At 37.2% G+C, this 27,408-nt stretch overlaps 2 protein-coding genes across 3 annotated transcripts; one reads left to right on the top strand and one right to left on the bottom strand.

The window, feature by feature from the left end:
• Positions 1-274: 274 nt before the first annotated feature.
• Positions 275-26,598, bottom strand: LOC137580428 (uncharacterized). 2 transcript variants are annotated; one of them, XM_068294467.1, is made up of 12 exons: positions 25,840-26,598; positions 20,776-20,898; positions 17,990-18,153; positions 11,679-12,159; positions 9,368-9,791; positions 8,873-9,303; positions 8,280-8,424; positions 8,046-8,197; positions 7,614-7,933; positions 6,899-7,186; positions 5,165-5,272; positions 275-645 (listed from the first exon to the last, which is right to left on the bottom strand). In XM_068294467.1, exons 1-12 carry the CDS (start codon positions 25,991-25,993, stop codon positions 505-507), a joined length of 2,931 nt encoding a protein of 976 aa, XP_068150568.1. In that variant the 5' UTR covers positions 25,994-26,598; the 3' UTR covers positions 275-504. The 2 variants fall into 2 exon arrangements, with proteins under 2 accessions (XP_068150568.1, XP_068150569.1); XM_068294468.1 differs by lacking the exon at positions 5,165-5,272.
• LOC137581066 (uncharacterized) lies at positions 12,255-13,545 on the top strand. Its single transcript, XM_068295230.1, has 2 exons — positions 12,255-12,854; positions 12,922-13,545. Exons 1-2 carry the CDS (start codon positions 12,345-12,347, stop codon positions 13,315-13,317), a joined length of 906 nt encoding a protein of 301 aa, XP_068151331.1. The 5' UTR covers positions 12,255-12,344; the 3' UTR covers positions 13,318-13,545.
• Positions 26,599-27,408: the final 810 nt, after the last annotated feature.

The raw sequence follows: 27,408 nt of genomic DNA, 5'->3' as shown, positions 1-27,408 counted from the left end.
TTGTAATTATTTGGTGCATTACAAAAGTAAGTGAGATTGGAATTATTTATGAAATGGTAAAGACAGAATCTGCATATTCGTTGGTAATTCTAGATCCACAGCTCGAAATATTTCTTTAGTCTTGTATTAATTTTCATTGGAATCATTAATTTTAATAATTGAATTGACTTCTACACAGCATTCATCTATCAATAAAAGGAAATGAATTCCTATTGTTCCCAGTTATCATCAATAGATATTCTGTAAAAGGTTGATAGTATCAAAGTAGTTCAAGTTATCTGTTTTAACAATTCTTTATTAATTGGCATAATTTATATAACATAACACACAACATTATAAAACTAATAATTAATTCATATTCAATTTGAAAATTAATATTATAACTTTTGTATATTAATTTGATGTATTTCCCTTTTTGGTTTCGCTTTAAAATGTTTCATTTTTCAATTAGTAATATCACTCATACGCCCTGTGGCTGCAGGATGCTTAAGCCTGTCATCATTATCAAGTGGCATCGGTTTTGTCATCTTCCTGCAGGGTTTTGCCATTGCCATTCGATTGATTTTGCTGCTGAGTCTCTGCCACAGTTGTCTTTGAGGTGTTTAGCTCTGTTTCCTCGGGTATTACTTTGGGGCCCTCTTGATCCTGCATGTCACAAAGAAATTAATAGCAAAAACACAAAAAAAAAAAGATAAGTGAAATTATTTATCACATCAATTTGATTTCATCAACGCTTGCTTCAGGCAAAATTCATTCACGTTAAACGTTGATGAAACTATTTGTGCATAAGTATACGTATATCATAATTATTTATTTTAAATTATACAAAAAGCCATGCTTCATACAGCGGACATTCACCATGCTCCACCCACAGACTCTCCGCTTATGCATACAATATTAAATGTGAATTGCCATGGCATAAATGAAAATAAATGAAAATCCAATTTCAATAACAAGCATAAAAATTAACTAACCAATTGAAATACAAATTCTATGATAGCACTTGAATTTCCCCCGCCCACTTTGCCCAGCACAGCCCCACCCATCCACCATTCCTTCGCCCTGCTGTGCAGCTTATGCAAAATTGCAATGCAATTTACTCAGTAAACATAATCTTATTTGACTACATTCCGACTTTTTTACCTCCTTTTTTTTGGTGAAATTTCAGCAAATATGAAATTTTAATTAACATGTGTTATTATTTTAGTTTTTTAAATTTTAATGTTTGCAGGTGAATAAACAGGTAAAATAAAACTACTCCAAAACTAGATAAATGCACATACATAGGTAGTTAGCAGGAATTTTATAATTGAAACTTTCAATTACACTGTAAAATCCTAAAAAAGTTATCTTTTAATTTATGAAAAAATTTTGGTAACTTAATTCTTATTTCTTTTGTTATTTATATTAATTTATTAATTCTTTAATTGTCTAAGTTGAAGTTTTAAAGTCCTTTACAATCCTAGTAAAATAGTTGAAACATACAGTTTACATTAAGCATTATATTCTAAGAATCGCTCTCAAGTCACCCCTAAAGATCAGAAATTGCCTCTACTTTTGTTTGTAGGAACCTTTAAGACTTTCTCTATAATTTTAATTTAAAGGTAATTCAATTTGTTGCTCGTTTCATTAGTCAAATTGGACTACAAAGAAAAATATTAGCCAAGTTTCTTTCCACATACTGATATAACAATTTCAAAGCGAACTCCAATGTAGTTTCCAACTAAAAATCGACTATGTAATGCTAATGAATCAACGTTTCATCGTAGCTTATTTTGCATTTTTAATTGATTTCCCATGAAATGGAAATCATTTGCTTCACTACTTGATAGTCATTCATAAGCATTCTGCAAGTACAATTTATGTTCGTATATGGATGAATAAATTGCAGCAGTTTTCTGGTGTTCGGTTGTTGGTTTTTGTATTGTTAGCAGGCATTTCCGCGCCATCAAACTTTTTGGATGAATCGCATGAATCGAATATACTGAAACAGGGGAGCTGAAAGCTAGAGCCGAGCCGAGTCGAGTTTGTTTGCCATAGAGTTTGGCATTTTTATTAAAACGTGGAAAAACTGCAAAAGCAATGCAGTTGAATGCACACAAGTTCTCCAACAAACTCGCATCTTGAGTGCCATCATGTGAGTCCATGTGTGTGTGTGTGCGAATGTGTTTGCTGGCAAAGGAAGTGGTAGTGTGTGGGGATGGCTAAATGAATAGCAGCAGCAGCAGCAGCAGCAGGCAAAATTGCTATAATGCTCATCAGTTCAGTTCATTTCGTATGGCTTTTGTTTTCACCATTTCCTCATATAAGTGTGTGTGTGTGTGTTTTTACTATATAAAGGAATGTGGATATTGCGGGGTAGTATCTTTTGTTTGATTTCCCTCTTACCATGACAACACACAATAGGAATTACTTACGCGCAATTTCGCGTTCACTTTTTGCGCTTTATGTTGAAGAACTTTTTAACGTTGTTCCTTGGTTCCTTTCTTGGTCCACATATAAATAAAGACATTGCTGGCCAAAATCAACAATGACAAATGTTGCCAACAGCATCGAATTACGTGGCATTCATTTTGAGATCGTCCTATAAATATTTCTATTTCCATCGTCCCATCTTCTTCTCACTCTCAACTCTCTCATTCTCTTCGTTCATCGATAAATCGCTTTCATAGCCAAAGAAATAAAAATAATACCAGCATACACACACACAGGAAAGAAAGACATGTGTGTGTGTGTGTGTGTGGCAAAAACTTTTGTGAAAATGGGAATATTTCAGCCACAGAGCCAGCCAGCAAACGAATGTAGAGAGGAAGAAGAGAAACAAACAGGAAATAGAAGAAAATACATACGTGCCGCCATTGGGGCAATGGTAAAATATTGGGAATGCGATTGGGATTCCTCTGGCCTTATGTTGACTCTATTGTTGGACTCCACAGTGGGGCATCGCAACGGTTTAACTAAAAAACCAAACAGGAGATTCAGTTTTGTCATTTGTTCTTTCTGTGACGATTTTTACAATCTTTTGGAATGAAAAGAGGGATTTTCGCAGTTAAAGGTTTTTGTTTTATCGATGTTAGCAAAAAGTGAAACTACTTTCACCCTTGGAATTTTGAGAGAGCGTATTGCATTAATGCATCTTTTTGAAGAAAACATTTGGTATAAAGGATACATATCCAATGTGCAATCCAATGAAACAGTTTGTGTTTATAGAACGAGGCTTATTTCAATAATTTTTCTTTGTGTTCTGTGTAAATCATATTAACCCACAGGAATATCTTTCAACAATTTATGAAAAGACGTCCAACGTCAGAAGTGAAAAGTATCCCTGTATCGTTTAAGCCATCGCCATTGATGATGCGAAATCTCTACTCAACTTTCATGATAACCAATATTCGAAGTGTCCTTTCATTCAGTCAAACCAACTATTATTTATGGGGTCAACAGAGTAGATTGTTAAGCTCCTTTGCTGTTCAAATCAGTATTGATTTATACAATTCTACTAAATAAAGATGTTAAAAAATAATGACATAAAACCATTGATTGGCTATTATAAAATGTATTGATGGATGGGCATTAACTCATTAGGCCATTTGCGCATTCAAATTGTAGATTTGTTTCTAATTTTATTTACCTTTCCAGTTCATTACAGTTTAGCCACACAAAATTCAATTAAATTCAATTGAATTTGATCCACTGTAAATAGCGAAATTTAAAATCATTTGCCACATTTTCGCAGACGTTGCCTTTTGCTTTTTCTCTGCCTCCTCCACGCTCCCGGTGTGTGTGTTTATGCTATGGCAATGTTGTTTTTTCTTTCCACCATGGAACCATTTGAAGTTTCCACCAAACGGGGGAAAAAAAACTTAACCAAAGCAATGCCCACACACCCTTCCACCCAATTTTAGCCAAAATCCAACACATTGTTGCTTTTGCAACAGCTGCCATTGTTACTTTTTTCTCTACTTTTATTTTTTTTTGTGTCAACTTGTATTAAGTTTAACAACAAATCATTTGGCGTAAAGCGTAAACAAAATCAAAGCGAAGAAAAAATAGCATGAGAGACAATTTTAATGTAACCAAAAAACGAAAAAGAAAAAGTAATGAAAAACTTCTGACTTTAAAAAATGGGAAAATGTTAAATGGGATGGATCCCTATGATGTGATTCGGTGGTATGGTTGGTGTAGTGAAAGAGAGTGATAAAGTGGAGAAGCACAAATTGCGCGACGAGTGTGCAAAATTAAACTAAACTCAACTAAGCATGCAATGCAAAGGATAGGAATGGGGCGAGAAGGGAAGACGGAGGATGGAGTTGGGATGTATGCGAATAAAAGCAAGTGAAGCTAAAAGTCAAATGGGGCAAGTGCGGGCTTTAATTCAACGAAATAACTTAATGCCCGGTTGGTTTGGCAAGCTCCAAAAAACCAACCAACAGAAACTCCCAAAAAGCAATGGGAAGTGCAGATTGCCGTTGCCCGTTGCCCGTTGCATTGGCTTCCATCTAGTAGTGGTGTCTGGCTTCAATTTCCCCAAGACAGCCTTCCCTTACCTACCCCACCACAATGTATATCATACATATAGACATCCATACATACATATATTCTTGGCGGATGCTGCTTGCTGTGTACTATGTATGTATGTGTATTCGTGCTGCATACTTTCAGGCGCATGCATCCCAAAGTCATGCAGTTACATATGTTTGTGTGTTTGTCTACCCTAGCAGAGTCGAAGAGAGTCACTTGACTACTTCAGAATGTTTGCCACTTACATATATTTTAATAATTCCTTTTTAAAGTTAAACTTTATGTAATATCAATCTTGTAGATTTCATTCATTAAACCTCATTTCGAAATAAGAAATTGTTATAAAGAATAAACAATAAGAACAGAATAGATTGGCTTGCAATGGAATAAGTACGTGTACTAAAAGGGGTTTGAAGCTGTCGTTTAAAATATTCTCGTCTAATGAACTAAGTGAAATTCAGAATCTCAATTTCATTTCATCATTTTCAATTGAAAATGGAAGAATATAAAAATCATCACAAATATCTTCCACTCTGCTAGGGTATTTAAATGTGCGTAGTTGTTAGTATTATTTGGCATTTGAATGCTCTTTTTGTTTTGCCTATTTTGGTTGGTTCGCTTTTTTCTGTGTCTTGTACATTACCATTAACATGGAGCTGGGTATTACGGACAAATCCACAGCGGGTATTGAAGTTAACAAACCACTTGGATACTTTTTCATGCGGCTGGGAAAAAATGTTGATTCCACGCCCTGTTTGTTGTATGTTGAATGTTTGAAATTTTTGTTATAGCAGAAAAGACTCTTTTTAACTCTATATACATTATATATGTCTGTAGATCCACTCTCGCACACATTCACCCAGACACACACACACTCACACATAGTTTAATATCGAATGATGGTGGCTTTGCATCCCTGCTTTTGGTTTTTGCCAAATTTATTTCGCACAAAAAGGAAGACGAACTTTTGCAGCCTCTGAATTGCTTTGGTCTCTCGCTCAGTTCTGTCCGGATCTGGGCTGCAATTTGCAAGCGAAGGCTTCTATCAACTAAACTCAACTCCCTGCTGCTTTTGGTCGGACTCTGGCTTTTGTTTTTTGCTCACTGATGTGTAGCCCCAGATGTCAGTTGTTGGGTTCACCGTTCTCTATCTGGCCTCCTCCTAACTCTAACATCTTTTCGCATCAAAATGGTGCAACAAGAATAGCTATGGCAAAAGTTTTGTGTTGTTCATAAATTCATTAATTTGTTGCTATGCTTTTCTCTCTTTCCCCCTCTCTCTCTCTGGTTTCTTTTTGTTTTATTGTTGTTGCAACCACATTTGATTTATTGAATTATGGTTGCCAAGTTGCCATAAAAGCTCTCGCTTGAAAGCTTTGAAAAATTAATTACGAAATTAACTGTACAAAATAGCAAATAGAGTGGGTAAGGGAGGGCTCGAATATATCATACATAGTTCCAATTGTTTCGACATATATCATTGCAAAGTTTTAATTGAAATGAAAGCAGTACAAATACTCCCAACCTGTGAAGCAAACTTTAATTAAACGAACTGCTAACAGTAGCGGATCTACAACTTTTGGGGGTAACACACTAAACTTCTTTAAGGACTTCTCTAAAGTTCATTATTTTAAAAATTAATGCAAAAAAGTTTAAAAAAAAGTTCCATGAATCCTATATCGTTTGGGCCGTTCTCCTTTGATTCTAATATCAATTTGACATTTACCTTTTTTTAAATTTTCTTAAAAATGTTTTCTCCTATTTGCTTAAACTTTAAAAACAGACGCTGCTTAGGATTTTCGAGGCAGATATTGACCGGTATAAACCAATAACATCAAGTGCTGGGTCAGACAAAGTAGAACAAAAATCAAAGTCATTGAAGCGGCTTCAAAAGAAAATGTCTAACAAAGGAAACAAATGCCAAACGCACACACTTAGAAACCCCATCTAGACACAACCAAAGACCAAAAACTAGAGACCAAGGAATATGCAGAACCGGATGCAGTGGCACACAACATCCGGTTGTCAAGGCAGCAAAACAGGAGGGGGATACGGGATACAGGACCAAAACAGGACACGATGACACAAGAACAACATTGGAGACCAAAATACAGCACAGCAAATTTTGAGTATGCTAAAAAGTTATTGTGGCAACAGCTGCCAGACGGCTGGGCTGTTTAGAACAAAAAGAGGCAAAAAAGAATTATTGGGGGAGAAAACTGAAAAAAGAACTGAGCAATTCTCAGCCGAGGAGCAAAAGTTGCCGTTCCCACAACAGAAATCAAAAATCAAAACAATTGACAGCAATCAGCGCGAGCTCACACACACTCACAGAAACAAACACACACTAATACAAGGACCCACATTTCGTACTCACCTCGAGAACAACACCCTCTAGAGCCGGCTGGGAAATATTCTTTAGATTGCTGTGATTCAATTTGGGCGCACTGTCGGCACGATTGCGACCCAGTGATTGATTTGACGTTTTGTTATCGGCTTTACTCAGCATCGAATTGTTCGATGACTTGTGATTAATTTCGAGCGCCGAACGGAGTATATCCACCTTGGAGGCACTGCTACCGATGTTGCCATGCTTGGGCACACCCCTTAATGATTCCACATTGTAGCTGCTGCGACGCACTGACAAATGGTCATGAATGTCAGCCTTCAATGAAAAAAAAGAACAAAAAATAAATTAAAAATGAGTTAGGATACTTTAAGATTATTGGTTTTTCTTTTTTCAATTAAAAACAAAGAGTGAAAGCTTATCCACAGCTTCTTTGATAAATTGGAACTCTGTGACAGGTGATTTAAACATCAGCTAACTAAAGATAGGAAATGGCAACAAATGAGATTAACTTTTATTTAATCAGAACAGAATCAGGTGTCATTAGAACTTGGACTTCATCTTAAACCACATACAAATGCTACATTAGTTCGTTTTCCTAACAATCGTTTGAAAGAAATGTCACATTTTTTACGTTTTTCTTGTATGAGACAAGAATAAATTTATGATATTTATGATATCGCTTCTGCAATAGTCACGTATGTTGGAGTCGAAATTAAATAAATACAGCTCAGCTTAGACTTACCCGAGAGCCACGCGGCAAAGATGACAGACTGCCAATTTGATTGTATTTAATCATCAGACTCAAGCGCTCCAATGACATTGAAGTACCCTGCTCTTTGGTGGCCGGCTCGGTAAGCTTTTCCGTTTCTCCGCCAGCCTCAACGGTCTCCACATCCTCCTCGGACTCCTCTGTGGTGTGATCGAATTTTCGCAGCCAAATAAGATGCAGCAAGCCGTAGGCAATGCCACCGACCACAGCCAGTAATCCCATGTAGCGGAATGCATCTCGAGTGCCAAACTGGCCAATAAGTAGGCCACCCGTAAAGCTACCACTGCCGCGACCTAAGAGCCAAGGGAATATAAGAGCCGTAAATGTGATTACATGTTCGACCCAACATGAGTACTCATTAGACACACACACACACACAAAGAGAGGAAGTATGGACAGACTTACCCAGACTAAAGTGAGCCATGCCCAGCACACCAATCAGAGTGGCTAGTAGACTTTTTGGTGCCAATATTGAACAGTATGTGGCAGCTGCCACCCACATAAGATGGCAAGAAAGCGACTCCATGGCCTCGAATGGAAAGCACCACCAGGCATTCCTATAGACATATAGATTTAGGTTCAAGAGTGTTGTTGCGTTCAAATTAAATTACAACAACCGAACATGTCCTGCATACTCACTCGATGAACGAATAACCCACCAGGCGGCCAGCATGCGAGAAGAAGGCAATGATAATCAAATTAACGTGGCCAAAGATGCGTGTGATTTTCTCAGCTCCGTACAAAAACGGAATACTGCTCACTGTCCCCACAGTAATTGTGATGCCTATTGTTGGAAAGAAATGTGAAAATAGCTTGGAAAAAACCTTCTAATCAAGAACTGTGTCCAAGAGAAACTCTCTACTTTTCAAGTCAATGGCTTTAAGGGTCTTTTGATCCAAAATCTTTTATAAGCACATAGAATTAAACCGCTTATATATGTATGTATTGCAGACATATACAAGTTGAAAACTTCAACATGAACAAGCTATTTCATTAAAAGGAAAACAACATGTCTACTATACATAGTTAGAAGTTTTTACATTATGAAGTTAGCCACACTAAATTTTTAAACACGTTTGTTTGTTTTCCCCAGGAAACTTATAGTGAAAGAACAACCAGCATCCTAATTCACTAACATCCTATAAGGCTTTCTAAATAGGACAAAGGCAAAGATTTCATTATCCAAATAATATACATGTTTCTCTTCGACACAATTCGCAAAACCAACTTACCCAGCAAATAATTGGGTGCACCCAGCTCCTTGAGATAGAGAAACAGAAAACTCTCAATGAAACCCCAGAAATTGCCAAGGACAAATAGAAATATGATGAAAGCAATCACATGCGGCATTTTCAATAGATTCCACAAATCCCTAAACACATTATCTGCCGGCAACTTTTCGCCCAATGGCATCATTAGCACAGACATTGTCGATATGACCAGCAGGACATCGTACGTGTAAAAGGCAGCCGAGTAATCCGTATATCCCAAGCCGCGTGACGAATAATCAATCATAATGCCAGTGATGGGTGAGAAAATGGCCATGCCAATGCTAGAGAACAAACGTTCACGACCAAAATCACCACCAAATTTCTCAATCATTGTGAGAGCAATGGGATCCATAATGGTAACACCAGCCGACAACATCGTAGTGGCCAGAAATCTAAAGGAAATGAAATTATTTAGTGGAGTTAACAATTCAAAAGGGCTTAAAAACTTGTAGTAACCTTAACAGAAAGTATATCCAGAAAATTGTGTCATCTGTCTCCTTGTAGTCAGGCGGGCAAATCTCTGGGGCGTTCATGGTGAAGGTGCAACGCTGCATCATGCACTTGACCGCACCACTATTTATATAAGAGATATTTGTGCGTCGCACCAGACCACCGCAGCGAAGATCCAAATCGTCCATATTGGTGAGATTAATTTGTTCTTTAATCAACAGTCCCTCGCCGAAACGTTGTCGTATGTCTGTGACTGTCTCATTGTCATCCTGTTCGATTTCCATACCCAATTGCTCGGTGGGATCGGCGAGGTCGGGATGCATTTGCAGCATGAAATATGTGGCATCCGAATTATCCGAATGTACCCAACTATTGGGAGGTTGTGCTGCTGCTGCTGCTGCTCCTTTGATGCTGCTGCCATCCGTTGATACTGTCAGTTAGAGGAAAGGCAAGAAAAGTGGAGAGTGAGATTTTCACATAAACAGACAGGCAAGCAAATTGCTTTCGCTTTGCCTTGTGCAGATACATATATGGTCAGATAGCTCCCCAAGGCCAGGCAAAGTTAAGCTCGACCACCAGGACCTCGCCCCCTTGCCCGGTCTCTGGCTTGCACTCAGCTCATGCATGACCAATTTCCAATTGTGCAAGTGTCAAGTGTACAAAGTAATGCCATCATGTTAGTTAGTTAGTTATGTAGTTTTGTTTTCGGCTTTTGCGTGTTTGATGCTCCTCTTTCTGGGAATTTCCACATACGACTTTATCCTCAACTTCACTCTGCTCACTGCTGTCCTGAGTGCACATTAGGAAAATGTTTATATTTTGGCTTTACTTTTGAGTTGTTGTATGTTGTTTATGTTATGAATGCCAAAAGTGGTTTTAATGCTGATAAATGTTGCAGAAAGTTTACTATTCTAAAAATGTGAAAGTTTTGGTCAATCAAATACTTTTATAGTTTCTCAAATATTTTCTCGTATTTCAAACGAAATGCAAAAGGAAATACTAAATACTTTTCAAGTGCTGTCACTGAGAAAAGTATGCTTTTCACTTGTTTTCAACTGTTTGCTAAAACAAGAATGGTGAATTTCATTGAAACGAAACAAGATAAGATACAAGATCCATAGGTTGCACTTGATTCAAGATTCTATATGATCTTCTGGACTTTTTATATGCATTAATATTTACGTCAGGACTCGAGCCAAATGAGAAAAAGTATAATTGGCAAACTATTTTATATTTTAGTTGGCGAATTTCTAGTTTTGCACAAGTTTGAATTAAGTTTTTATATGCTTATGGGTTTTTTGGTCTCAGCTCTCTTTTATTTAGTTGTCTTTTTTATTTAAAAATGCTAAATAAAATTTAAACTTTGCTGTTCTTGCTACTGCACAAGAATAATCCTCTTCCAACTGAGTGTGGCGAAAAGTTGAACCAACTTTCCACTTGCAGACTCTGTGCAAGGCTTTAATGAGAACCACATAGTACAAGCTGAGATATTCTTATTATTATTATTTTTTTCTCCCCCTGTAATTTTTTCTTTTTTTTGTTTTCATATGGCTGAGGCCAATGAGCTTAACTCGCTCTTTGGCTTTCATGGTGCAAGTTTTGCACTGGCCGTGCGCACAAAAGACGGTAAAAACAAACTAATAAAAGTAAAATACACACATGGACTTGTGAAATGGACATGGAAACGGACACGGACACGGACACGGACACGGACATGGACAAGGACATGAATACGGACATTGGCTACGGACCCGAGACACTGGGACATCGATGAATGGCTGGCCAAAGGAGTACGTTTCGAAAGTTGACAAGAAACTAAGGGGACCAACAACCAACCCGAGTCAGCAACTAGAACACAAGGGGCAACGATATTAATGGTGTGGTTATCGGGCAATAGGAGAGTGGATTAACACCAGGAAAGGGTTTGGGCTCACTAAATGCAAGTCGTTGACAGGAAAGATTGTATCGCAAAGTGGCATTTGACTGTTTCAAACGTTAATCGATAAATTTATCTATTAATTGCTTAATGGCAACCCTTAAACTTAGAACTAGTTCAATTCATTTTTAATACTTTGTCTTGAAATTTAAATCTCTTAAAGAGAGAACAGATTTCAAACTGATCTTTTATATTTCTTGTTACTTAAATATGAATATGAATTCAAAAGGTTCATTCGATCTATTATTTTTATTTTGGCGAACTTTCTTTTCCACTTTGGAGTAAATAGTTGTGACTTTGAGACTTTCGTTACACCCTTACACATTATTTAATTGGAGAGCTACCCTAATGCGCCCCTGTTAAGAAGGGTTCGTCACTTACAATTCAATCCCCGCATGGACATGGCCAGCAGTTCAGCTGATGACGATGATGATGATGGTGATGGTGGTGGCTGCTGCTGCTGCTGTTGCACCAAGGACATGGCCGATACGTTCTCCAATGGCGGGAACATGGTCGATGACATATTAAGTACGTTTTGATATCTGCTTCTCGTTTGCGTTGCGAATAATGCTGGTAATGATGATGCTGGTGATGATGCAGTGGTCGATGTGGTTGCTGGGCTCAATGATGTCGACTCTGCATTCTCCTCCATTGTGGAACGCAATGTACTTGTACTTGTTGTTGTTATTGCCCTCATTGTCGTTGTAGTTGTCCTTGGCGTCTTGTCATACGCTGGTACATCGGTGTAAAGCTGAGGATTAACTTGTTCCTGCATCAGACAATAGTCAACGCATTCATGAACAGCTAATTCCAGCTCTGGTTCCTCTGGGCACTCACGACTGGGACAGGGTGACCACCAAACCTGAAAATGAAAAAAGAGAAATCCAATCTGTTTTAGTAGGCATTGACTTCAAGGCTTGTGCTCGACATATTATATTTCTATTCAGATTCAATTCAGTTGATAAACTAACCCCTTGGAGAACACACCAAAAAAAAAAAAAACTTCTAATTCCTTTCTTTTTCATCACAATTTATAATTTTGAAAAAATGTCTTCGTTGCCAACAAAAGGCTGGAATATTCAGCTGCGAGAATTGATCAGTTCACCAATAACCATAATAGCGATGACCTGTTTGGTTGGCTACTTGGCCTTCGTACGTACTTTTCGTAGGCAGCGACCCACCTACGATGACAATGACTATGAGGAGGAGGGACATGTCGAGTTGCCGGTTCCTTTGTCGGATCTCAAGCTAACACTCAAACAGTTGGCCAACTTCAATTGCCATAATCCGAATAAAGTATATCTGGTGGCCCTCAATGAAACTATATACGATGTCTCGAGTGCTCCTCATGATTTTGGACCGGATGGAAAGTTCCACATTCTGTCGGGAACTGATATTGACGACTTTATAAGAAATAGATCCCTTTATGATATCCGAAACAAGATGACCTTGCTAAAAGAATGGAAGATCATGTTAGAAGACTTCTTCTATGTGGCTGGAGAAATAATCGAGGAGGACGAAGAAACCGGTGACGAGCCTACAAGTGACGAGGCATTGGTAAGTAGACAAGGATTCTACGTGAGTTGCGACTTGAAAATTTCAGTCATATTTTTCATCATTTCAGTTGAATGACACTGATTCAACTGTAGAGGAAATTCCTGTTAACGAATCTATTCAATCTGATGATAATGATTCATTGCGCACAGCCTTGGATTGCCTGAATGATGATAAAGATGAAGAGGAAGGTGAGAAAGATGAGGAAAATGAATCGATTGAGATAGGGCAAGGCGATGGTGCTGCCGAAATTGCTGATGTGGCTGCTCCTATTGCTGCTGGCGAAGTTGAAGCTGGCGAAGACGGTTCTGGCGTTTCTGCTGGCGAAGACGGTTCTGGCGATGCTGGAGACGATGGCGATGGCGCTGGCGACGCTGGCGATGCTACATCCAATCCTTTGATCTACAATAACGTTGATGAGACACTCATATGGAATGAAGCAGATGAAACTGTGGTCAGTCTGTAAGGCTGTCCTAAGCTCCCTTGAAATCCTCAAATGACCTGCACACTCTTATACATTCTATATTATATACCTCTCTTTCCCTCCATATACATACATATACAACATACATTCAACCAACGAAATCCCACCAAAGTGGAACTTAACCTATCATAAGCCTCATATATGAACTTAAGCCCTTGGCCATAATAACAAAAACATAAATAAATATCTGTCGGGTTTTATGTATCTGCATCTGCTGCCGTTTGTCTGTATCTTGTTAGTGTTATTATTGATGTTGTTGTTGTTGTTGTTGTTATTGGTTATGCTTCGTGTATATGCATATATCCATTACCAATTTTAATGCGAATTCAATAAGGCCATGTGGTCGAGGGCAAGTGTGATAGTAGTGGTGGGGTATAAAGAGTTTGGGTGTGTGGCATCCATGACCGAACGGCTGCAATAATAAAATGGTAATTTCCGTTCCCGTTGCCGCCACCGTCGACGACTGCAAATAAATTTATGCCAAACGGCAACCGAACTCGCCTATAATGGCATAAAATAGTAAACCGCAAGCAAGGTCCTGCCACACCAGCAGTATCAGGAGCAACAGCAACAGGGTAAGGACTTGTCCAAAAAGAAGATGGAGCAGCCAGCTAACGGACGTGCAGGATGAACACAAATGTAGCCATAAGATGCCATTTATAGAGTATTGCAATCTATTTAACTTTGTCATGAAGCTTGAAAATTCATTTTACCTCTAGAGTTTCTTTAATTTTGTGACCTAATATTATGCTATGAAAGGATCTGTCAGGAATCCTAAGGATCCTTTCAAAAAAATGAAGCAAATCGGAAATGGATCAATCAAAAATTTACTTTATATAGAAATGGACTTTAATTTTTTCTCTCAGCCAACTGAGGCCAACTAACTCCCCTGTATAGAGCATACAGTATTCGTTTTGCCACCCATTGTCTATCCATTTTGTATTGCTGCAGCTATTTTAATGGTGTTATTGTATTTTATGTGCACATCATAAATACAAATTCAATATACGCCCTACCAGGGCTTTCTGGAGTGTGCGTAAGATATTTTTGGTTTTTTCTGCTTCTGTTGTTGTTGTTGTCGTTGTTGTTGGATGTGCCCAAAAAACAAGGATATGCTCGATGGCAAAAGTGGAACCATTGGAAATACTGGCCAAGGGCCAAAAACCTTCATGATGTGGATGCTCATACACAGAAACTGAAATCGCAGTTCCATTGCGTTTCATTACGGCTAACGGCGATGGCTCTTATGCTCACAAGATTTTAATGTAACTGTGTGTGTGTGTGTGTGTGTGTGTGTGTGTGCGTGGGTGAGAGTGTATCTGAATGTGTGGGAGGTAACTGTGTATTGGTGTTTTAGTGTGGCTTAAGTGCTGGCAAAACGACACAAAGATAAATGTACGTGAGGCATACATACAACCTGACGTGCACTCGCATTTAAGTGGATTTTTCGGCATTGCCACCCTGTTTAGAAGTTCTTGTAGGGCTTCTCCATCTCTCCGCCTTCCCCAGCCTCTTTGGTGCCCCGCCTGTATCTTGTAGTTGGTTGTGAGCTGCCTCTAATGCGTTTCGTTTGCTTGTTAACTGTCAAGAACGTTCGGTAGTAGCTTCTGCTTCTGTCATTTTCTATTTTCCATTTGAATTTGTTTTGCCAGCTCAATAGTGGAAGTGCCTTTTGGCTTGGTTTTAGCATAATATCATCTTCCTTGCTCTCCATGTGTGTGTGTCTTTGTGTCTGTGTGCACACCCATAATTCGATTTATGTAAAACTCTCATCTCAGCTGCAAGTGCCTGCATCTGCAATTTGTTCATGTAAGCCTGACTTCCCCTGCCTCGGCTGATGTTTGTGCCATTGCCAAAAGGTGTGACTGTCAGTTTCTTTCATAAAATATGCAATTTCAAGAGCTGTTTCTGTTTTTTTTTTTTTCGACTAGCAAAGAGAGTTGACCAAGAGGAATCGAGGAAAAGAGATACTCAAATGCAAAATCATCTCGTTTTGGTCAATGGCCAACGTTCAAAAGGAAGCCAAGTTGAAGTATTTATGGTAAAGTAGACACCATTCACAACATACTTCAAAAATGAAGAGAGACCATTATATACAGCTTCCGTTTAAATGATAGCTTAATATAATTTTTACTTATTTTACTTAATTGTTGAATTGTAAAAGAATTATGGAGTTTCTTCCACCTTAGAATAAAACCTCGTTTGTTGCATTTTCTAATAACTATTTAAGCCTAACAAGTGACGATTGTCAGAAGCAGCTCATGAATATAATTCTACAATTGTGCTTGAGAATCTTCTATGCCAGAGTAGCGACTTCTTGGAGTCTGTCTGATGCCTCAGTGCAAATGCACAAGCCATACAATTTCAATTGCAATTGTAATATTCGCCTTGCCAAAAAATTCCTGCCACACCCGTTTAACAATAGCTTCTCGACAGTCATGGCATGTCTCTATTTGGCGGGACGTGGCTTTACAACTACAAAAGGAAGGAGAAAAAAGTTGCCAAAAAGAATAAGGAACCGGCATTTATTTGAGGCAGCAGCATAATATTGCCACATGCAACACACAAATACACAGTTACACACTTAACGCACGTACTCACACAGACACGCAAAGAGAGAGAGAGAGAGAGTAGTATGTAACCCAAAGCCATTGTAGACCCAGTGTACAACTTCACGTGAAAAGTAAACACGAACTGGCCAAAACTTTAGACATGTAAACCTTGAACCTTACTTTTCCTAAGGACAGAGGTTAAATTGTAAAACAACTGTAGATATTATTGCAATTTATTAAACTAATCAAGAAAAATCTAAGAAGTAAAAGAGAATTTTACAATTTCATATTCTGAAGTCCACTTTCCCCACTTTCTATATGTCCATTTAGTAGCGAAACGTGTTTTCAGGCCTGCAATAAAAATTTGCTTATTTCCAACAGGGAGTGTGTATATGCATACATATATCCCTCTGTTGTATATGTGTGTGAGTGTGTCTGTATCTAACGCGTGGCACGACGCCATTTAAAGCGACACTCGCGAGTCTGAGAGAGATGAAAATAGTCAACAATTCGCTTGCTACAGTTCGCTGGGCTCCCAGCAGCTTGCCACATGCTGGCGCACACACAAACGTGTGCCATCATACACACCGACACGCACATGGACACGCAACACGGACACGAACACGGACCCGGACACGTACACAAACATAATAAGTATACGTCATGTGTTCTGTGTGTGTGAGCCGGCAATGGCACCCTGTCCCTGTTTCTCTTTAGTTGCAGCACTCTCTTTTATCTCTTCCTCTCTCTCTCTCTTTGTGTTTGTGTGAAAAGATTTTTGTTATCCTTTTTGCTGCTTCTTCTTTTGCGTGTGCATAAATTTTTTTTCGGTGTCATGTAAAATCATCGAAATAAAGCAAATAACTGTCACATGTGGCACGCTCTCCGGATCCTGATTGAGAGAAATTTGTTTCCAGAGCATTTTATGTTTTTCTTTCTGCATATTTGCTTTTCTTTCTCTCCCTGTTTTTTTCCCCCCCCTTTGTTGCATGTTGCCTCTGTTTTACGCTTGTGAACATATCAATGCAAACGTTTCACTGTGTTTCTTGTAGTTATTGCGGTTCGAGGTTATTCCTCTGCTGCTGATCCTGGCCCTTATAAAAGTTTTAGTACTTGGTTTTTACTTGCTTGGACTCGGCTGATTGAAAGTGGCATCATTCGGATGGGGCTTAAATAGACGTGACATCTAAGCATAACTCCAATATGTATGGGAATTGCATAAATGCTGTATCTGATTCATATAAGGGAGTGACTTTTATTCCATGCGTATTACTTTTTTTGAGAGATATAAAATTGCCGGTTTAAACTTCTTCTTTAAAAGCAAGGCAAATTAAAGGTCGCTCCTGGAGAAATGCGTTTCTTAAGTTATGATTTTCCACTAGCATTGGTATTATAATCAGCAGCAGTTTATCTGAATTACACTCAGCGCACACTCAGCGTATACGTGATGTTAAGGCTTTGAGAACAATGTCAGTTAGGTTAGGAAAAAATATGTGTCCATATGTAAATATTCCTCTATTTACGAATGAATTTAGTCTAACCCTCTAAATTTGCTCTGTTTGCTCTCAATTAACCGTAACCCTTTTAAATTTAAGTTGCATGCAAAGAGAGTTGCCCTTTCATTATCAATTTCTAGTTGTGTGTTAACTGCTGTCTATTAGGGGGACTCAGTTCAATATGCGTCTTCAGCATCTTCAGCACCGTCGCCGTCAACGTTGTTGTCATCGTCAACCGCATTAAAAGTGGATAGCAGCAGCTGTGCACTGCCAGGTAGCAGAGAATTAAGTTCCCAGTAACTTTCAGTTCTTGTGTGTGTGTGCGTGGGGCTGTGAAATGTGCAAGGCCCAAGGAAATACCGCAATGGCAACATTTTTAGCTTTTAACGAAACACACAAGTAGGGAAAGTAGTTTGGGGGGGTGCATACATATGTCTACAGTGCCCCCCCATCACGTTTCTCGTGGAGCTGATTTTAATATCATTCCCTCAAATAGCAAGTGGAAATATGCAACCTAATTAGCTAAGGGAGTCCTTCTCCATCAATCCAATTTGTAGTTAAATTGGATAAAATTTCCACAACTTCACGTCGCCTCTGCTTACTTACCTCAATGTCACCATTATTCGGATGCCTCAATACAAATGCCGATGGCACCACGCCCGGTATCTCCTGTTGTGGTATGAAGAGCAACGAATGATGGAAGATTGCATTTAGCAGCAAACTCATCACAACCACTGGTTTATATTTGCCAAATTTGTCAACGAGAAAACCTGAATAGAGAAATGGAGAGAAAAAAATGAGAAAAGAGTTGACAAAGTTCCTAAAAGGGAGAAAGGGAAATGCAGAGATAGAGAGAGGGAGCGGACTTAAATGTAGAGACAAGTTGAAAGCGAACTTTTCTCTTAGCATCATCATCATCATCATCATTGATAAGTTGCACACAGTTTGAATGCAGCTTAAGATGGATTCTGTTGGGGCAAGATTAAACATAGTTTTCTATAGCAACAGGAAGAAGAATTGTGGCCGATTAGGGTGATGGTTTACTCATGAGTTTCGCTAGGAAATTAAATTACTAAATCGTTGAAATATTTAAAGGAAATTTGTTAAGACCAAAATTGTATTAATTAAAATGGAAATTTGTTCAAGCAACATCAAAGATAAATTTGATAAATTTTATTAGCATTTATTTGTCATTAAGTATTTTAAGATCTACAAATGTCAATTTGACTACTGTTTTCATAAATTACTTTGATATATCATGCTAAAGACATGTAGAATGTAATATTTCTGATAAAGGATGTGCCAGGATATATGTATATGTACCTTTGTTTTGTGGACTATACATTTGATAGTTTATTAATTAATAATCATTTTCAAACAGTGAAATGTGTTGACTTATATTGCCTTCTTCATATTCAGGATGTTGATATATAATAATCATAATAACCTGGTCGTTTCTTTACGACAGATTTTGGCCTCACTACTTTATGCGAGTGTTTTCACTTAGCTGACATTTTATGCTCCAGCTTTATGTCGGACAATTTCACCGGCTTTATGCACTCGTCTCATTTTTGCTTTCCTCATTTTTAAAATATAACATTCCTCCTTCCCCTCCCATTCCCTTGCACCGCAACGTTTCTTTTTTATGTTTTAAAACCGCTCACGTCGCCAACATTCCACACCGCAATGCATTTTAAAAATGCATGGCAAATATAAGAACTGCAAAAAATGTGCATATAAAAATATTTCCCAACAAGAAATAAAACCAAACCAAAAAAAAGGAAAACATCAACAAATAAAAGAAGGTAAAAACAAAATATAAATACTGCACTTAAATAAAACGAATGGAAAAAATGCAAAACACCCGCCACATGATGGCACTCTGAAAATGTGGCAGAAGTGCATGAGGAGAATTAAAAGAAACAATGAAATTTTTAATTGTCATTTAAACTGCAAGTGAATTAAATTATTCGCTCTCGTCCTGGAAAATGGGTACCAAAAAAAAAAAAGGAAAGCTCACTGACTAACGGGACAAAAAAATTTGCAGTTGAGATGCAGCAAAGCATACAAATACAATAGAAAAAACCGCGACTGAGAAATAAAAAACAAAGTTTTATTTACTTGTGATTTGTATTTGTTGGTGTGGCGGATGCAAGAGGTAAAAAACAATATAATAATACGATGACAGCTGCCCCTAAAGTAAAATTAGAAAATGAGCAATTCGACTTTGAGTTACCCAGCAAAGCTAGAAAATGTGACTGACTAAGCTGAGTCAATGTTCAACAAAAGACTCTACACAATTTCCGACTTGGTTCCTCTTTGATCTTAATCTTCGATTCTTTACTACTTTTACTACTAAAAACTCAGTCTCTAGATGAAAACTGCGAGTGTAGGTACCCTAAACATTTGTCTATATCTATCTATTTCATATAAACATAGCAAAGATGCTTAAATTCAAGAAAATTTATGTTTTTAATTACTTTTTAGGTAATACTGTCTAAGTATTAAAAACTTACAATTTGCTAGTAATTTGAAGTTAGTCTCAGTAAGTCATTGCATTATCCCAATTTGTGTGGTCTTCTTTTATTTATCCTAGCAATTTCTACAATAGGTCTTTTGAAGTAGGAAACTATTTAAATCATTTACCCAACTATTTTATTCAACCTATATTTGTGTGACTCGGGATCCTTTGACAAGCGAATAGCGTCCAAACCTTCAATTTATTATGGACTACGAATCTGGTGAAAAAGTGCCATTCACAGATCTACGTTTCCTTTCACGAACATTTGCTGGAACACTAACATTAGATGTGCGTGGCTGCCTTTCCCATATATTTATGTACATCCATTGGGTCCTCATTGGCCAGTGAAGAGCATGGAGCAATTCAAAGACTTTGTGTTAGATCGTGAAGTGTATGCTAGTGTGACGGAAGGCGATCACAAAAATAAAGTTGTATTTCTTCGACTTTCCTATAACAAGGATATTAAGCCTTTAATAAATCGCTACTAGTTGAAGCCGATTTGGCTATATCTTTGAAATCATCTTTGATGTTTACCCTGAAATACTTGTTATAAATTTTTTCAACATAGAAAAGAACGACTAGTTTCTCTTTAAAATCTTAATTAATAAATTTAAATTTTCTTTTGTTTGTTTTCTACTTCTTTTGTTCAAATTTATGAACTCGAAATAACGTCATGACATAAAGACAAGTTGAAGCCTTTTCATCGTTTTTCTCTGTTGCTTGGGCAAATCAAGGTAAAAACTTTTAATTAAAATATTCTTAGCAAGACACAAGATAATTAAACCCAAATCATATCATTTGGTTCCACCCACTCAATTTGTTTTATTCTATATACATATCTGAACATATGTAAGTACATACATACACCCACCTGTTATGGGAGGACTGAGGAAGGTGGTGAAAGGCAACGCTAAATATATAATAGCAATTTCCTCCACCGTCAAACCAATCGATTGCATGTGTATCGTCAAGTAGGGCAGCAGCGATGATGTGGCTAAAAAGAAACAATAAAAATACAGCAAAGTAAGAAATTTTGTTGAAAAAATGCCTTAATTAAATTGCTTTGAAAGCATTTTCTTTTGTTTTTAACAAAATCTCAAAGCAAGTGTCAAAGAAAAATTAGCATTAAGTTCAGTCACAAGTCTTAAGCCGTTTCTCATTTAAATAAATGTAAAATTTATAATTTAAAATTCAACAACATTCAACTTTAACTATTGATTATAGATTATATCCCTATGCTTCCTTCAATCAGATTGGATAAGAACCTATCCAAAACTGCAGTAAAAATCAATATGAGGCTGTAAAAAATTAATAAGATGCATAGCTTTTATTTCGAAACTAAATGTAGGATAAAGAATCAACGAATCCTAAATACCAACTGAACGATCTGAAAGATCTTAAGGCGTTCATTTGCTGAACTCGGAAATGATTGTTGAAACTGACCATAAAGCAGATTATTCATAATCTGAAAAGTGGAAGCAAACATCAACATACATATGTACATATATGGGGCCAAAGTATTCTTTAAATATTACAATGCACTTGCCAGATCCACAAGAAAAATGACAGTTAATTATATACTTAAATATAAAATGGGACCCAGTGTTGGGAAAGCTACTTAAAACGCATTACAGGCAACACAGGGGATCAGGGGACTGAAGTAGAAGGGACTACAGCAGCAGTTGAGCTACAACAATATGAAAATGTATTCTGTACGAGGACATGAGCCAAATGAGAAATATTTTTTCTCCCATTGGTCATTCGTACTGTCATTCCATCAATAATTTATGAACATTAAAAACGCGAAGCACGTCCTGGTCACATGAATGCAACAAAAATGATGCACCAAATTGGGCGAAATGAAAAACCATTTGCCGGACAAAAGCCGCCGCAGCCTTGACCAATTTAAGAGCAAACAGCAAATGTGCCATTTGACTGAATGTCCATGTGAGTGTACGTGTGTGTGTGTGTGTGTATTTGGATGGGTGTGTGTGCGTGTCTTGAATGAAAATGTGTGTTAAAGTGCATTTAACACTTTTTCTCATGCTTTCAGCTTGATTTCGCTTTTACAGCCTTGCCATTTGCATCGTCTCAGATAATTAACAAGAACATTCAGTTTATATATATATATATTTGTTCAATGCAATAACAATTAATTGTTCTCTCCCTCTCTCTCTCTCCTCTATCTTTGTGGAAGTAAGTGTGAGTGTGTGTGTTTGTGTGGGCATGTGCGGAAACGGAAATGCAAGCATGTCAGGGCTGTTTGGCTTGGCGGCCATTTCATTGCGGCAACTGGCGTTGAGTCCTCTTCCTCCCCTTCCCCTGCCACTCGCTGTCATTCGTAATTAATGCCAAACAAAACCAGAGCAGGGGGAGGAAAACAAGAAGAGGAATAGGCCTTTGCTGCTGTCCGTTGCACAAGTCCAGCTGAGCTGCTTGCTGAGCGCCAACTGGCCACCAGCCACTCGCTGTCCCATGTAAATTTTAATTGCGTATTGCAAAATTTAATTTACCCGGCACTTCCCTTGTACCACTCACACGCACACACACACACATAGATTATATATGTATATGTTTTTAAATATTCACAAAGTTTTTGAGCATTGCCATGTTATCTATTAGCTATACATTTTATACCTGAACTGAAACAACTCAGAAAACAACGAAGTTTTTATGCTCTTTTAGAGTCTGAATACTGAATACTCACAGCGAAATGTATTAAACTTGAGAGTTGTGGATAAAATTTTAGATTGGCAGACATAATAGTTAATAGATCCCCATTTAAAGTGTATATAAATTCAAAAGTCTATAATTTTTGCTCACTTTGTTTATGAATTTTTAATCATTCGTTATTGCACAAACATAAATATGGCAAAGAAAAATATAATCAAGAGAAAAATGGCTTGTTTATTTATCTTTTTTGCAAACTTTAACTGACTTAAAAAATACATGAATTTCAATTAAAAAATAAATCCTTTTTTTGGGTGGTAAGAACTATAAACTAACAAATAAGAAAGAATTTGTGATGCAATCACAGTAAAACATTCTCTGTCTCAAAACGAGAGGGACTTCGCATTAATCGGTCTCAGTTATCTAAACATCAGTTAAAGAATAAAGATGGAAACAAAAAATCTATTTAGGAAGTTTGATGAAAGATCTGATGGCATAGTAATTGGCATAAAGGCAAGGTTTCTAGTGGAAAAAAAAGGATTATTGTCCATCTCAAAGAGTACAAATTATAAATGTTTTCTCGTCCCCCTGCTCCTTATGAAATCAAAGAACTCAACAACTTTTATATCCTTCGGATTAGTAAATTGAATTATGTCTACATAGAAATGTTTACTTGTTTTTTTAAATAGCATAACTGAAAATCAAGCGACTAAACTTTTATTCATTCAAGTTAAAAAGTTAAACCAAATCAAGAAAGCAACGAAAAAAATAATATAAAGTAAAAGACCGTACACATCAAGCCAAATAAAAAACACATTAATACTAATTTCTGCGACAATTTGACTTTAATGGCAAAAGACAACAAGCGTCCAATGGCCAGTCCTCTGGATGGTTGGATGGTGGGGGGGTGGACTGAATGCTAGAGAGGAGCTTAGGAGGTGGATTGTGAGGTGGGGCAATGGCAAAATGTTTTTGTCATTGACCGCCAGCAAAATGAAAATGGCGCACGGTCAGTTGAGTTGAGTTGAGTTGAGTTGAGTTGAGTTGAGGATAAAATAAACCGAATGACCGACAGACCGTCAGACAGACAAGGCAAATCAAACTAAACCTTTCTCAAGCTTAGATCTTATAAGCTAGATTTATTTACAAAAGACGCACATAGATATAATTCTGTGCTATGCATGTGTGTGTGTGTGTTTCTTAATTGCCACATGCTGGGAAAATGCTGGGGCTAACCCGTCTTATATATGCATCATCTTAATATCTCTATGTCCGAGTGTGTGTGTGTTTAGTTTGTGTAACTAAATTTATACAAATGTGTAACATATTTTGTGCCTAATTGATAACTTCCGACCAGCCCAGTCCCCCAGATTCTAGTTATACGCACACGAAAGCCCACTGAATGGAAAACGCTGATGATGACCAAGGGTTTGGGGAGCCGCTCGGTTAGTCGAGGGAACGGGGGGGATGCTGGAGGCTGGGGGGTTGGCGGTTGGCGGTTGGGGTTGCAGTATTGTGTGATAATGAATTCAAAGATTCACTGTCAGCCGCCTAACTCGAGTCTCGGTCTACTATTACTATGTGTGTGTTAAATGTGTAACTGCAATAACGAGTTTACATATCTGTGTGCGTATCTATGTGAGTGTGTGGCTCTGTGTGTTAGTCTGTCCATGTGTGTGAGTGAAAAACAAGTGTATATTGTGAACACTTTGTTGTGGGGTCAGTTTTGATTTTGCATTTTCCTTTTACCTTTTGCAAACAACACAAAACTTGTATGTTATCCATTTTGTCATTTTGATGGCATTTGTATGGGCTATCCCATGGTTGAGGACATCCTTTGATTATTGACACAAACACACACACAGAATTAAATAACTGTAGTTTCTATGGAATTGCTTTTCAAACTAAAATCTAATAATAAATCATTTGAAATCATACTAGCAAATTAACTTATTATTAATTATATGTTATTTTTTAATTGGAAGAGGCATAGTCAAATAAATATTTAGAACATTGCAAAGTATAAATCTTTTCCCTCGAAATTATTGGTTATCAAAGGATTTATCAAAGGTTTGTGAAAGGAATATTTATTAAGAGGTTGCAAACTGGCCGGGGTACCCTTTATCTCTCCTTTCTATAACAACAAACGTTTTATCCCAGCAGTTAACTTTTACGTTTTTTCAAAACAACAACTAGAAAACTTTGGAACACGAAGGGATAAGCAATAAGAGGATTCAAACCAGACGGGGACAGATTAAAATAACTGTAATCTATATCCTTTTTTTTTGGCATTTATAGCAAACGATTCAACATTTCAAACTATTCTTGTTAAAAGGCTGAACTCATTTTATACTAACGTTATGGACAAGGCTCGAAGCTATGTCTAACCACATTCCCCCACATACATACATATGTCCATTACCAAGGATTATTCCTAAAATAACCCTTAATTTGACAGAAATAGGAGTTAAAGTGTTGTCGAAATTCATTGCGCTTCTTAATTTTAGGATTTTTTCATTCTTTTTTTAAAGTTTTGTGCAATCGAGTTCTTGCGCCACTTAAATCCATCTCATTTGATGTAATAAAACTCCATTTATATTAAGCATTTCCATTGAGAATGTCTTTAGTATTGCTTGTTTACTTCATTCATCAAATTGTCTCAACTGTCTCAGCTACATAACTCATCCTTTTGAACCTTAATAATTTAAATTATCTGGCAGAATACTTGGTTTTAAAGTCCTTTTGATTCCTTTAGTCACAGTATAATTAACTGTTATCTATCTATAAATTAAAGATGGCTAATCGAGCTTACAACGAAATTTTTTAGTTTTATATATATATTTTAAATAAAACTAACTCTTTTTGCTGTAAGTCCGTCACTGATATCAACGCTTGTTAATCAGTAGAAATTTAAATTTGCCGCACAACAGGTCGTATGAGTGATATATGTATAGATGAAGGTACGCAAAGATATAGCCATATACATATGTGCATACGTCTTACTATATTTATGTCATATTTTATCTAAAACAACAAGAAAACGGCAAATAATCGTAAATGGCTTTAAAATGAGCCATGAACTCATATTCCATAAACCAGAAACTGATTGCACATCACGTTTTTCGGCAGCGTCCAAGGTAATAAACCCGAAATGAAATAATCGTATAGAAATGGACTCATAAGACTTGAACTGATAACTAATTGGTTTTTAATAACATTTCTGGAAAATTGAAAGGGACGAGGGGCAATCGGTTAGTAGACTTACCTCCGTACATGACAAACAACGTTATCTTGAGCATAATTAAATTGGGATTTATGCCACGACGCTGACAGAATTCACCAAAGCGCGACAATTCGATTTTCTCCGTATGGACGGTCTCGGACACCGTCTCCGTTTCTTCGCTGACCATTTTGCCCATTGCAAATGTAAACGAATATACACGGGCACACACTAATGCACTAGTACGCCGTAAGGCACACGCACACACACACACACACACAGATAGACGAATTCACTTGTTTATTTGCATAAGATAATGGCTGACAGTTTTGAAGTTCGTTTCAATGAAATTGCAGGCAAATGCCTTTAGTTAAGTTTCTCGGTCAGCCGACACTGGGACAAATTTCACCAATACACAAACACAAGGCAACACACAGATACGCACTAACACTAATACACATTGCATTGCCACTCTCAAAATTAAATCTCTTTTTTTCGTGTTGTTATTTTCTTATTTTGTAAGTAATTGTGTGCAAGAGTGTGTGTGTGGGTCTTTTTTTTTTTTTTTTATTTAATTCAATTGAAACTTGTGATCATCAGGCAGACTTTTTTTTGTATTCTTGGTGCTGTTATCCAATATCTTTACTTCGAAATGTAACTGAAATTACTAAATATCTATAAAGGCTTTACTTGATTGGCCATATTCAATTAACTACAGACACTTGGACATTTTCAAGGCTTTAGTTTTCTTTAAACACTTTTTAAAGCTTTCACCCGATTTTCATCTGCAACTTTCGCACTCGCCGTTCGTCTCGAGACTGAGATGAAATCTCTTTTCCACTGACTGACAAAATTTGTGTCTTGTTGTGTATCTTTTGCAATCTCCATATCTGATATATACATATCTACATATACACACAGATTTAATCTATCCAACCTCTCACTAAAAAATATATATATAAAGTAACTACTCAAAGAGCAAATCTCATCTCTCCAAGACGATGATCACGATCATCATGATGTTGATGATGATAATAGTAATGATCATAATGATAATATTCTAACTTAAATTGGCCCAAGTTGCCATATTAGTGATAGCTCTTTAGATGCCGCTCTTCTACATGTGTGTGTGTGTGTAACTGCGGCGTTGAGATTCGAGAGATAAAATCCGTGTTTTCCTTTATGTTTATTTATTTATTTTGTTTTTTTTTTTTTTTTTTTCGTTGAATGGAGATAGAGAAAACCTGAGCGACAACTGACGTGCCACAATGTCGCGATCTCTGTGAGTGACAGGGTAACAGAAGCCAAAACAGATGCTTGGATAGACGACGACAGCTGAAATGATAGTGTCGGTGGGCCAAGGTTCATTGGATTTCGGACAAGTCTACAGTTTATCATTAGCGTATGCTACTATATTATAAGGCAATGGAGTAATCAATACTTCAAAAGTTTATTTTAAACTTAATATCACAACATTCAAAATGTGATGTACATATGTGATACATTCATCCTAATAAGATCACTAAAAGACTGCAGAAAACTATGCAATGCTTAAACGTGTTGGGAATTACAAGGGAAATAGGAATTCAGCTTGAGTGGTTTGAATCTTTTATG

Source organism: Drosophila tropicalis, unplaced genomic scaffold (assembly GCF_018151085.1).
Source record: "Drosophila tropicalis isolate 14030-0801.00 unplaced genomic scaffold, ASM1815108v1 contig_845, whole genome shotgun sequence".
Classification (NCBI taxonomy): Eukaryota; Metazoa; Arthropoda; class Insecta; order Diptera; family Drosophilidae; genus Drosophila; species Drosophila tropicalis.
This window is presented reverse-complemented; position numbering and strand designations above follow the sequence as displayed.